The sequence below is a fragment of the Schistocerca americana genome, chromosome 8 (assembly GCF_021461395.2).
Source record: "Schistocerca americana isolate TAMUIC-IGC-003095 chromosome 8, iqSchAmer2.1, whole genome shotgun sequence".
Taxonomy (NCBI): domain Eukaryota; kingdom Metazoa; phylum Arthropoda; class Insecta; order Orthoptera; family Acrididae; genus Schistocerca; species Schistocerca americana.
Window position 1 is genome coordinate 135,603,921 of NC_060126.1, and position 12,402 is coordinate 135,616,322.

The window sequence follows — 12,402 nt, forward strand, 5'->3', positions numbered from 1 at the left end:
CCGTTGACATTCAGTCTGTATGCAAAAGGGTCAATCAAATGAAGTGTTGCCTTCGTCTGATTGGCAGTGTGTGTGTGTGTGGGGGGGGGGGGGGGGGGGGGGGCGTTATCGTGCAACGGGACGATTGCGTCAGACAGCATTCCCACAGACCGACAGTAAAACTGCAATGCCAACAACAGTGCAAAAGTCCCACGTCTCCCCCGCCAAAGGAAACCAAATTTTCACACACGTTCCAGTACGGTGGTGATGACCTTCTTCTTCGATTGCAATGGTCCTCTGCTCATCGATTTCCTAGAGTGTGCGACCACAATCAGTGCACAGGGCTATGAAGACAGTTTATAGAAGCTTTAAAGTGCCATAAAGTCAAAACGCCCAGGAATGCTGTCGGACGGAACTATCCTATTGCACGATAACGCCCGCCCCTACACTACTATTCGGACGAAGGCTGCGCCTCAACGATTTGTTTGGGGAACACTGCGATATGTTCTGTACAGTCCAGATGACAGACTAAAGGCCGAAATACCAAATGTCTTTTTCCAAAGCTGTTTCACTGAGGAAGACTGCACTGTAGTTCCTACTCTAGATTGTGGCACACATAACAAAATGATAGGTATCGAAATAGATGACAGAGGGATAGAAAAACAATTAAAAGCGCTCAAAATGGGAAAGGCCGCTGGACATGATGGGATACCAGTTAGATTTTACACAGAGTACGCGAAGGAACTTGCCCGCCTTCTTGCAGTGGTGTACCGTAGGTCTCTAGAAGATCGTAGCTTTCCAAAAGATTGGAAAAGGGCACAGGTCATCCCCGTTTTAAAGACGGAACGTCAAACAGATGTACAGAACTATAGACCTATATCTCTAACGTCGATCACTTGTAGAATTTTGGAACATGTATTATGTTCGAGTATAATGACTTTTTTGGAGACCAGAAATCTACTCTGTACGAATCGGCATGGCTTTCGAAAGGGACGATCGTGAGAAACCCAGCTCGCGCTATTCGTCCACGAGACTCAGAGGGCCATAGACACGGGTTCCCAGGTGGACGCCGTGTTTCTTGACTTCCGCAAGGCGTTTGATACAGTTCAACACAGTCGTTTAATGAACAAAGTAAGAGCATATGGACTATCAGACGAATTGTGTGATTGGATTGAAGAGTTCCTAGATGACAGAACGCTGCATGTCATTCTCAATGCAGAGAAGTCTTCCGAAGTAAGAGTGATTTCAGGTGTGCCGCAAGGGAGTGTCGTAGGACCGTTGCTATTCACAATATATATAAATAACCTTGTGGATAACATTGGAAGTTCACTGAGGCTTTTTGCAGATGATGGTGTAGTATATCGAGAGGTTCTAACGATGGAAAATTTTACTGAAATGCAGGAAGATCTGCAAAGAATTGACGCATGGTCCAGGGAATGGCAACTGAATCTCAATGTAGACAAGTGTAATGTGCTGTGAATACATAGAAAGAAAGAGCCTTCATCAATTAGCTACAATATAGCAGGTCATCAACTGTAAGCAGTTAATTCCATAAATTATCTGGGAATAAGCATTGGGAGTGATTTAAAATGGAATGACCATATAACATTAATCGTCGGTAAAGCAGATGCCAGACTGAGATTCATTGGAAGAATCCTAAGGAAATGCAGTCCGAAAACAAAGGAAGTAGGTTACAGTACGCTTGTTCGCCCACTGCTTGAATACTGCTCACCGGTGTGGGATCCGTAACAGATAGGGTTGATAGAAGGGATAAAGAAGATCCAGCGGACAGCAGCGCGTTTCGTTACAGGATCATTTAGTAATCACGAAAGCGTTACGGAGATGATAGATAAACTCCAGTGAAAGACTCTACAAGAGAGACGCTCAGTAGCTCGGTATGGGCTTTTGTTGAAGTTTCGAGAACATAACTTCACCGAGGAGTCAAGCAGTATATTGTTCCCTCCTACGTATATCTCGCGAAGAGACCATGAGGATAAAACCAGAGAGATTAGAGCTCACACAGAGGCATACGGACAATCTTTCTATCCACGAACAGTACGAGACTAGAATCGAAGGGAGAACCGATAGAGCTACTTAAGGTACCCTCCGCCACACACCGTCAGGTTGCTTGCGGAGAATGGTTGTAGATGTAGATATTTCACAGTGAGATTTTCACATCTTTAGTGACCTGAAGAAAGACAAGCGCGGACGTCGGTTACAGTAGGATTAGGAAGTAGAAGAAAGGGTGCGATTGTGGATCCGTCAGCGGCCGAGTGCGTTCTACGAAACAGAAATTCATGGTATCGTCTCCCAGTGGGATAAATGTCTTTAATGCATGTGATGATTACTTTTGAATGGAATCATTCCACGGTCCCGCTGTGGCGGATTTTCGGTTTTCATTTGACTGTCTCTCTTAGGAAGGGCAATGAGACAAGTAAACAACTGTCTTGACGATGAAGTGGTTTCCCGTGTACAGACGATTAGCATAGTACTGTTCGCTGACGACATAGCCGTAACGCCGAAAGAGGGCAGGAACTGAGTAGGGTACTTAAATAAATGGTCTGAACGTTAGCTAACGGCCAAAATATGAGAGTAAAGAATAGGAAACTAAAGTAACAGAGTGCGCGGCAGGTAGAGATGATAAATACATGAGCGTTAAATGTTGACAAGAGTCTCTTGAAGAGGAGAATGAATTCTCCTGTCGAGTGAGAAAAAAAGATAAAGAAGACAAATGGAGGAAAATATCATGATAAGGATTAAACAACAAAAACGGCTGTTTACAATACAACACCAGGTAGAGATTCATAAAAAGCTATGTCTGGAGCACCTCTTGTACCTCTCCCGAATTAGGTTTTCCGAAACACTTCATTGTGCTAAATAAAACACTCTAAAATTAGTTTGTGACCGTAGCTAATAGATGAGGATGGTGGTCTTGGAATGACAGATGTTACAAGGACATTATAGGGATGCATAGTAATAGTGAGTTGAAATTACATTCACTGTAGTCAAATCACTGTTGAGTATTAACATTAACGTATGTTTAGTATTTTATCCATCTTCAACAACTGTAGTCGTAGGCAATGAAATAATAAGCAAACAGTTGCAGAAAAGAAATTTAATTTATTTGCCGGTTTCGAACACTTAGTGCCACTTTTCAAAAGGTTATGCCTATCGCATTATTTGCTTGTGTCTATAATAAAGGGCACAAATAATGCGATAGGCATAACTTTCTGAAGAAGGGCACTAAGTATCCGAAACCAGTAAAGAAATTAAATTTCTTTTATGCAACTGGTTGCTTATTATTTCATTATATTAATGCGTGTATTTCTTTTGACCCCAAATATGAACCAGTTATCCCCTCGCTTCACAAACTAGTATAGGTTAATCAAAGCAAAATGCAATATTAATCGTTAAACGGCAATCTGATGACACATATCAAATACTACAATCCAATAAACACTGTCGTCCAATAATGTCGGGCGCAGTAGAAGCAAACTCTGGCGTAATATTCTCTCGTATACAATATGCTGTGGTGTTGTATGATGAGAGAGAAGGGCGAGAGTGAAATCCGGTGCCGGCAGATAGGCTACTCCTACTGAATAACATCAAGCTCCTTCTTCAAATTGTGATTCTTGCCTCACTGACGGGAACATGGTGCATATATTCATACGACGTGGTAAATACTAGGGCTGTTCGGAAAGTGAGTTTCTACTGATCGCGGAATGGAAACCACTGTGATAGATATATTTTAACTGGAACAGTTAGCTACAGCTTCCAGCCACTGCTCTACATAGTCACCACTCCGACTTACACATTTGTCGTAGCGTTGTAACACCCTCGTCATAGAAGGCAGGCGCCTGTGCTTTCATCCTATTCTCTACGCTCATCTATAACTCGTTGTCTGTGCGAAAATGCTGTCCTCATACCCAGTAGTTAATACGAGCAGAGGTGAAACACAAAGGGAGCCAATTACGGGCTGTAGTGACGGTGATCAAACACTTCCCATCAAAAACGCTGCAGGAGCATTTTCATTGCCCCTGCAGATTACGACTGAGAATTGTCACGAAGCAGGAACCGTATGACAGTTCTGTAATGTGGGCTGCATAACATCAGGCGACATCTCTCAGCAGGACGTCATACTTGGCGGGAGACACTATTTTCTACGCATCGTTATGTGCTCATCATGCTCTCAGAACTAAGACGAGCGAAGTGATGCAACCGATAGGCATACTAGACACACTGTCGAACACACATGTGCAAAGCTTTATTACATATTCACATTTGTTTCCATTTATTGACCGATCGGAATTTACTTTCCGCATATCCCTTGTACCGTCACCGAAGAACAATTACACTGTAGAATATTTTAGAAATTAAGGACTATTTTTGACACAGGGTAGATTCTAGCTTCATGAATAGATCCATTACAAAACTTATTTTTCATTTCTTTGGTCTATGTAAAAGGAAACTTTGAAATTTGAAGGTAGCTTTTTAACGTTTGATTATGTATGCAAGGTAGTCAGAAACAGTTGGTTAAGAAAAAAATTCGATACGTTGCTCCGTCGTGCGTTGTTCTCACAACACAGACGATAGCGCACGAGAGCGCTCAGCCTTTGGCTCGTCCTATGTCCAATTTTTGTATCACTCTCTTGCTCAGATTTGGGAAACCAAAAGAAGGACAGGTTTGGCTACACCATCTCTGACGGGCCGCTTGAATCTTCGATCGCTATGGCGTGACTGGCTAACTTCAACACAAATTAACTCGGAAACAGCACAACGTGCCGGCCGAATTTTTTTCTCTACGATTATTTCTCAGAACAAGTGCCTCCCAACACCCTTATGAGCTTTTCAGACTTTATCTGACCCCCTGCACAATTGGATTTTATGGAAAAATTTTGTGACTTTGATTGTTATGGGGCAGTCAGACTAATGTTATCTCATTTAATTATGCTTTATATGTTGTAATTAAATCACACAAATGTCCTGTCTGTATTATTATACACAGTAATTGTATCTTGTGAAATGGGTCAGCCTCAAACTAAATAGAATGGAACAGCACGAAATTGGCCACCTGCCTAAACGTACCCTTCTGCCGGACTGATCGCCATCAAAGCGTTTCATGCCATCAATTCATGAACACTGCAAAGAGATTCGGAATTTAATCCAGGCCACTGGTGCAGAAGCTGGCTATCAGCTACCTGAGCACGCTTCCGAGAACTAACAAAACTTCCATTTGTCCTGGCGTCTACATTCCCAAGTGATCGCAGTGTACTACCGCGATTGCCGCACTGGTTCAGACACTGTTTTTCGATCGTCACATTGCCCTGCTACGACGTGAAATACTATACTATATCGCGGTGTCTGTGTTGCACTGTACAGTTTGAAGCAATATTCCTTCGGATTCCCTGCGAATCATTTCGTAATTGAAATGCAGCTGTTGATCGTCAACGCAGTGTCAGATCCTTTGGACATGAATGCATTCCGAAGGAGCATTGGTCAGATTATATAGTGCAGCACAGATAGTGCACTACGTTATAGTTATTCTTATGTACTTCCAACAGCGCAAAAACTACATGACATACAGAAAACGGACACACATCAGTGGACACGGCGCCTCTCAAAGTTTTTAATTCGCATTACAGGTACACAGTATGGGCAACATTCCTGACGTGGCAAACACCAGATCTTGCGCGTAGGAGATTGACACGAACAGTGCGGGAAGGCGTGACGGCAGCCCGCTATGCAAATATGTTCATTGGGTTGCCTATATGAAGGCGCAAACTAATTATCTACAATAATACGCAGACTTGAAGAAAGCGCAGCCTACAGGTGTAAGCTATAATTGTAAGAATTTTGTAGACCGTTGCAGACCCTAGTTAAGCAATGGGGTACTGACACACAGCAATAACGTGGAGCAAATTCCCTTCGGTTCAATAATAACCTATCATGGAACACCTAGAGGGATTGGACAAAAATGTGGTAACATCGCGACAAATAGACACTTGGACATAAATCCTGATGCTAGCCAAGCCTGCGAGTAGGGCTTCCTTATTTAACCACGAATAGCATCTGTGCAATGACCTCAATACGTTGCAAATGTCAGTAGTGATCAGACTAGCGTTCTGTGTAGCTGTGAGTGTATTGTGTCAGAGGTAGGTGAATTCTAACGTGGGCAATGATGCTCGTGTGGTGCGTGCTTCCGTAATCAAAGGAGCCTAGCTGCTTAGTGTTTCAAGAGGCAGCGGTCGAACATTTATACCGCATACAGGGAAAGCAGGAGAACATCACCCGCAAAGTCACAGTGCGGACGAAAGGGAGAGTTGAATAATCGTGACAGATGTTCATTGAAGATGTTGTGACGAAAAATAAGGGGACAACAGTTGCGAATGTCACTGTGGTATTGAACGTTGCACTTGCGAAATCTGTCAGCATAAAAAAAAAAAAAACCGAAGGGAGCTATAATTCCAAAGCACTAATTAGTAATGCAAATGCCCGTACCAGGAGAGTGCGGTGCCGAAGCAATAAAAACTGGATTCTGAAAGAATGTAAGGAAGCCATTTGCTCGGATGATTCTTGTTTCACATTGTTTCCAGCTTTCGGTCGGCTTTACGTCCAATGGATGAAAAATGGTGGGGGTTTCTGTGACGATTTGGGCGAACGTTTCTGCTGACAGCTACATGCCATGGTGCAATGGTCGTTCCCAAATGAGCATGCTGCATTGCAGGACGACAATGTCCCTGTCAACACAGCTCACATCGAGCAGTGCAGGTTTGATAAGCACGTAGGTGAATTATCGCATCTCCCCCGCCCAACATAGTAATCAAGTTAGAACAATTGGAGATATGAGTCCACAAAATCAAAGAATCAGAATCTATGTTAAATGAACAAACAGGTTTTGCAAGCCATAGTTATTTCACTAATTTTAAAGACCTATTCTAAAGTTATTTCCTTCTTGTGGCACTTTAATAGCTATATCTTTAGCACTACGAATAAATTTATCTTTGATAACACGATGTACAAAAACATCTGTGAAGTGTTTACAAGCATGTGTGGGCAAACTTGCCTCTTGAATGAAGTCACATGTACGATGACGACGGAGAAAAGAATGTTGACTGGTGCTAAAACTTCAAAAACGCTTTTCTTGTATTGTGTTGTAAGTTTACACTGTTCATCTTTTCCACTATTTCACATATATTTTCCGCGTTCGACTTATGAAATTCATAACCTCACATTAAACGTCTCCGTGACATGAATATGCATTTCACCTCATTCAAGAGGAGAAATGAAGCATGTGTTAAGACAAATTACACCTGATGATGGACCCACGGGGTCCGAAACGCACCGTGTATTTAATAAAACACGAAAAATTGTGATTGAAAGCGTTTTTTAATTCATACCTCCAGTGCATAGTAATCGTGTCTCAGTATTACTGAGCCTTTACGGTCTGCTTTGGAGAGAAGGGTTCTTTATCGCTATACACCTCCACCATCATTACCTGGACTTGACATAATTTTGCAAAAATAATGGTTTAATATGAAACTTCCTGGCGGATTAAAACTGTGTGTCGAATCGAGACTCGAACTCGGGACCTTCGCCTTTCGCGGACAAGTACTCTACCAACTGAGCTACCCAGGCACCCTGAAAGAAAGGATATTGCGGAGACATGGCTTAGTCACAGCCTGGGGGATGTTTCCAGAATGAGATTGGAAGGTAGGAGACGAGACACTGGCAGAAGTAAAGCTGTGAGGACGGGGCGTGAGTCGTGCTTGGGTAGCTCAGTTGGTAGAGCACTTGCCCGTGAAAGGCAAAGGTCCCGAGTTCGAGTTTCGGTCCGGCACACAGTTTTAATCTGCCAGGAAGTTTCATATCAGCTCACACTCCGCTGCAGAGTGAAAGTCTCATTTTGGAATGGTTTAATATTGCCTCGAAAAACATGCAGGACCTGTAGTTGCCCATTCCGAGGCAAGTGGAAGCTGTTTAGAAAGCTAACGATTTTCCTGAACGTGTTGCGAGTTTTCGTGTTTCTATATTCTGGTCGACCCCTTTACATCCCAATAGCAGTGAAAGGTTTACGCTGCTGTAACAATGCGTGCTTTCGCGCCGGGAGCCGCCTCACCTGGCTGCACGAGCCGGACGTCGAGGATCTTGTCGACCTGGCTGTTGTAGGCCGTGATGTGGAAGACGCACTCGGGCGAGTCCTGGATGCACGTGATGTTGACAGGCACCAGGTCCTCGCTCACCTGTTGCCACTTGACGGTGCCGGCGCCGCTGGCGCTCACGTGGAATACTTCGGCCCACAGCCTGCGAACAGACGTACACAGTCCGCTCAACTCATAATATTCACCACAAACTCCAATCACGCTTCCAAAAACATAGCACAACAACCGCATTAATGAACATGGTGGACGACATCTAACGTGTCATGGACAGACGTGAAGATATACACTATTGGCCATTAAAATTGCTACACCAAGAAGAAATGCAGATGATAAGCGGGTATTCATTAGACAAATGTATTACACTAGAACTATCATGTGATTACATTTTCACGCAATTTGGGTGCATAGAGCCTGAGAAATTAGTACCCAGAACAACCACCTCTGGCCCTAATAACGGCCTCGGCAGTGAGTCCAACACAGCTTGGATGGCGTCTACAGGTACAGCTGTCCATGCAGCTTCAACACTATACCACAGATCGTCAAGAGTAGTGACTGGCGTATTGTGACGAGCCAGTTGCTCGGCCACCATTGACCAGACGTTTTCAATTGGTGAGAGATCTGGGGAATGTGCTGGCCAGGGCAGCGGTCGAACATTTTCTGTATCCATAAAGGCCAGTATAGGACCTGCAACATGCGATCGTGCATTATCCTGCTGAAATGTAGGGTTTCGCAGGGATCGAATGAAGGGTAGAGCCAGGGGTCGTAACACATCTGAAATATAACGTCCACTGTTCAGTGTGCCGTCAATGCGAACAAGAGGTGACGGGGACGTGTAACCAGTGGCACCCCATACCATCACGCCGGGTGATACGCCAGTATGGCGATGAAGAATACACGCTTCCAATGTGCGTTCACCGCGATATCGCCAAACACGGATGCGACCATCATGATGCTGTAAACAGAACCTGGATTCATCCGAAAAAATGACGTTTTGCCATTCGTGCACCCAGGTTTGTCGTTGAGTATACCATCGCAGGTGCTCCTGTCTGTGATGTAGCGTCAAGGGTAACCGCAGCCATGGTCTCTGAGCTGATAGTCCATGCTGCTGCAAACGTCGTCGAACTGTTCGTGCAGATAGTTGTCGTCTTGCAAACGTCCCCATCTGCTGACTCAGGGATTGAGACGTGGCTGCACGATCCGTTACAGCCATGCGGATAAGATGCCTGTCATCTCGACTGCTAGTGATACGAGGCCGTTGGGATCAAGCACGGCGTTCCGTATTACCCTCCTGAACCCACCGATTCGATATTCTGCTAACAGTAATTGTATCTCGACCATCACGAGCAACAATGTCACGATACGATTAACCGCAATCGCGATAGGCTGCAATCCGACCTTTATCAAAGTCGGAAATGTGATTGTACGCACTTTTCCTCCTTACAGGAAGCATCACAACAACGTTTCACCAGGCAACGCCAGTCAACTGCTGTTTGTGTATGAGAAATCAGTTGGAAGCTTTCCTCATGTCAGCACGTTGTAGGTGTTGCCATCGGCGCCAACCTTGTGTGAATGCTCTGAAAAGCTAATCATTTGCACATCACAGCATCTTCTTCCTGTCGGTTAAATTTCGCGTCTGTAGTACGTCATCTTCGTGGTGTAGCAATTTTAATGGACAGTAGTGTAATTGCACCATTGCTTGATTTCAGAAAGACTTTCGATATTACTGATTTCTATATGTTACTTAATAAAATACGTGAATTTCTAAAGTAGTACAACACTGCGGCTCGAAGGGTGCTCGTACCTCGAAAATAGACGCAAAGAGTCGTCTATACGTCAGAGAAATTCTAAAGAGGAAAATAATTCTCTCTGGAGTCCCCTAGGATTAAATCTTTGGCCCATTGTTTTTCTGATTGTACAGGAGAGACAGAATCAGGAATGATTATGTGAGGAGAGACCTGCAGGTGACATTGACTACAGAGGAGAGGATGAGTGCTTTGAGACTGAAGTGGTTCGGTCATGTGAAGCGAATGCACCCGACTCGAACTCCACGCCAGTATTTGGAGATGGAGGTACCAGGAAGAAGACCAACTCAGCGGCTTAGAAAGAGATGGACAGACCAGGTTAAGGAAGATCTCAAGAAGAGAGTAGTAACATGGGGTGTAGTGCCGAGGGAAAAGCTATACCGGGAAAGAAATCAATGGAGGCATATCGTTCACAAAGTTCCTACCCGGCTCGCCGGAAGGAAATCCTGATGATGATTATGACTGAGTACTAGTGATATTTCACTCACGCTTCGCTCCTGTAACTATCTAATGCTGCTGGTATCTAGTTCTATCTGATCACCAGCACGAAGAGCATTGCCGCTGCCTTATGACAGTGTATGAATGAATGACGGTGTTTTTTCAATATCACGATGGATATAAAACTTGGATCTTAAACCAAACGGTAAAAAGCTACAGATCATCCTCATATCACACCTAAAGCCGTTAAGAAGACATTCTTGTTAAACATTTCCCCCAATACTTCGGAAATGCATGCGGTTGTCGTTTCACGAAACAGAAAGAGACTTCAGCACAATGTTGGAAGAACAAATCCTGCAGCATTAACTCTCCCTCCTGTCTACATGAAATGCAAAAATTCGGAAAAATATTTCAGCCTCAAATTAAAAAAAAATATAATCCAGTCTTTAGCCATGATAAATCTTTACTACTGTGCTGTAATACAACAAGGCACAAACAATAGAAACTCCAAACGACTCGAATTCGCAATGAATGATTTTAAACGATATATGTGCAATGTTCGAGTGGTTGATCACATCAGTTCTTCCCATAATAATATTACATGCGATCCGGTAGACGAAGTGAACACTATGTAATGGACATGTGTCTCGACAATACCGAATACATACGATGCAAAATTCAGACGTTGCTTTTATAGCCCTAATTGCGAGTCGGTATTACATTGCCGTAACATATAAGTGCCGTAGGGACAATGTCTGCCGTTTCGTCGATTTAGAATTTGATGTTCCTGACATGTGATATGACATGCAATGTGACTAATTACCATACGATAGTAATGAATAATTTGGAAGTAAGCACAGAATAATGGATATAGACCCGACATTGCAATAGTCTCCAAAGCGAAGTAAACGGAGAATGAAATGGCGAAAGTCTTATCATTCGTACATTTATGTCACATACAAGCTATAATTGAATAAAGGGATAAAAAGTTTTATATTCGAAATCGAGAGATTCGAGAATATTATTTCCATCCATCGTGGTCTGATTTCAAGCACGAATACGTATTGTTAAAAGCGTAATAACGGCTGAAATCTCATGCACAGATGCAGGCAGATAATCAAAGCTCACATTTCAAAAAGGACTCTGTCAGAGAGAGAGAGAGAGAGAGAGAGAGAGAGAGAGAGAGAGAGAGAGAGACAGAGGTGAGAGGGTTGGGGGTAGGCTCGGTGCCAAGAAGAACTGGAAAGCATCCACTTTTCACCTGAAATAAAACATATAAACTAACAAAAATCTGATGTCCACCGGAGATGCTGATCTCTGTAGGGCTGTACTGTGATTCCTAGAGCAAGTTCCTACTTGGGGCAGCTAAACACTTTCCATTCGGCACACTGCTTCACTACATGAAAGTTTTATATTTCTGTAGTGGTAACCCTAATTAAACACACACTAATTAGATTGGAAAAGTTTTTTGCGTGTTTCTAGCCACATGCCACGACAAAGGTAATGGTGCTTGAGGCCACGGAAATGGCGTATAGCGAGTCGGAGTGGGTCGCAACTGTGAGAGAGATATAGGGCAATGTTAAAATAGTACACGAAGCTGGTAAGCAGTGCTTATCCAGCTCGCTGAATGTAAACTCCAGGAGCCGTGTACATGCGACAGAGTAGCTGAAGTGGGTGATTCAATTGAGCTGTACCAAAGTTCATCCACTGAAACATATGACTAATAGCTCTGGAATGTCGCCGCTTAATATCCCCCGTATTTTGATATACCATACACAAGGTCATCGATTGCTCCTTACAGAGGTATTTTATTTCATCTGATTTCTTGCCCCATCTTTACAAGTGTTTTAGCTCCAAAGGCATTCGAATTCATCTGAATTGCATACTGATCTTTCCCATTACCGATCCTCACTATTGCCCTGTCGTCGTTTCTGCATCCGATTATAGCCCAAATCTCGAATCACACTCTTCAAAATTCTTAGTCTTCCTGCAGTGAGATTCTCATGTATTGTCACACCTGACAT

General features: G+C 43.5%; 1 protein-coding gene across 1 annotated transcript in view; it reads right to left on the reverse strand.

Annotated features, from left to right (window-relative positions):
- LOC124545626 overlaps positions 1-12,402 on the reverse strand; it is a 258,100-nt gene that overhangs the window by 205,772 nt on the left and 39,926 nt on the right. The window contains exon 2 of the mRNA XM_047124573.1: positions 8,096-8,280. Coding sequence (XP_046980529.1) covers positions 8,096-8,280 — 185 coding nt within the window. The remainder of the gene's footprint in view (positions 1-8,095; positions 8,281-12,402) is intronic.